We start from the raw sequence: 598 nt of genomic DNA, 5'->3' as shown, positions 1-598 counted from the left end.
CCTGCCGTCCGGCACGGTCTGCGGCACCAAGGGCAACCCGTGCATCTTGGCCGCCACGTGCACGGGTGACATGGGCTTTTGCCCGCCCGACGACTTTGCGCCGCCGTCGACGTCCCGCACGGGCACCAAGAGCGGCGGCGTCTGCGACGGCAAAGATCTCTGCGACGGCGAGGGGTCGTGCGTCGACAAGTTCCTCAACGGCGTCGTGTGTCAAAAGCCCGTCGGGTACAGCCGCCCGACCTACTGCAACGGCAAGACGTCGAGTTGCCCGGTCGCGAGCTTTCTCAGTTTGCGCGAGGCCAGTGACGACGACGTGGCGGCCACCGAGCAGTTGCTGGTCGCGATGCAGCCGTCGTCGCCGATGGTGCTGCTTGGTCTTGTCTGCGTCGTGGCCGTTGGCGTCGCGCTCGTGACCGTGCGCCAGCAGCATCGCGCGGCGTCGCAGCACGACTACATGGAGCTCTCCATGTAAGATTACGACAACCTCGCGATGCTCCGATTTTGCAACCACCAAGTGCACGGGTACCTGCAATGGCAACCCATGCGACGGCCAAGACTACTGCGACGGAAAAGGCCAGTGCGTCGACAAGTACCTGCC

General features: G+C 64.9%; 1 protein-coding gene across 1 annotated transcript in view; it reads left to right on the top strand.

The window, feature by feature from the left end:
- The window catches only part of SPRG_22389 (hypothetical protein), a gene marked incomplete at both ends in the record, with an annotated part of 1786 nt that extends 1314 nt beyond the window's left edge, over positions 1–472 (top strand). The window contains one exon of the mRNA XM_012356988.1: positions 156–472. Within this exon, the coding sequence (XP_012212378.1) occupies positions 156–472 (317 nt within the window). The remainder of the gene's footprint in view (positions 1–155) is intronic.
- Between the last annotated feature and the right edge of the window lie 126 nt (positions 473–598).

Source organism: Saprolegnia parasitica, assembly GCF_000151545.1.
Source record: "Saprolegnia parasitica CBS 223.65 unplaced genomic scaffold supercont2.678, whole genome shotgun sequence".
Lineage (NCBI taxonomy): Eukaryota > Oomycota > Saprolegniomycetes > Saprolegniales > Saprolegniaceae > Saprolegnia > Saprolegnia parasitica.
Note: the sequence above shows the minus strand (reverse complement) of the source record. Positions and strands in the feature narration are given on the sequence as shown.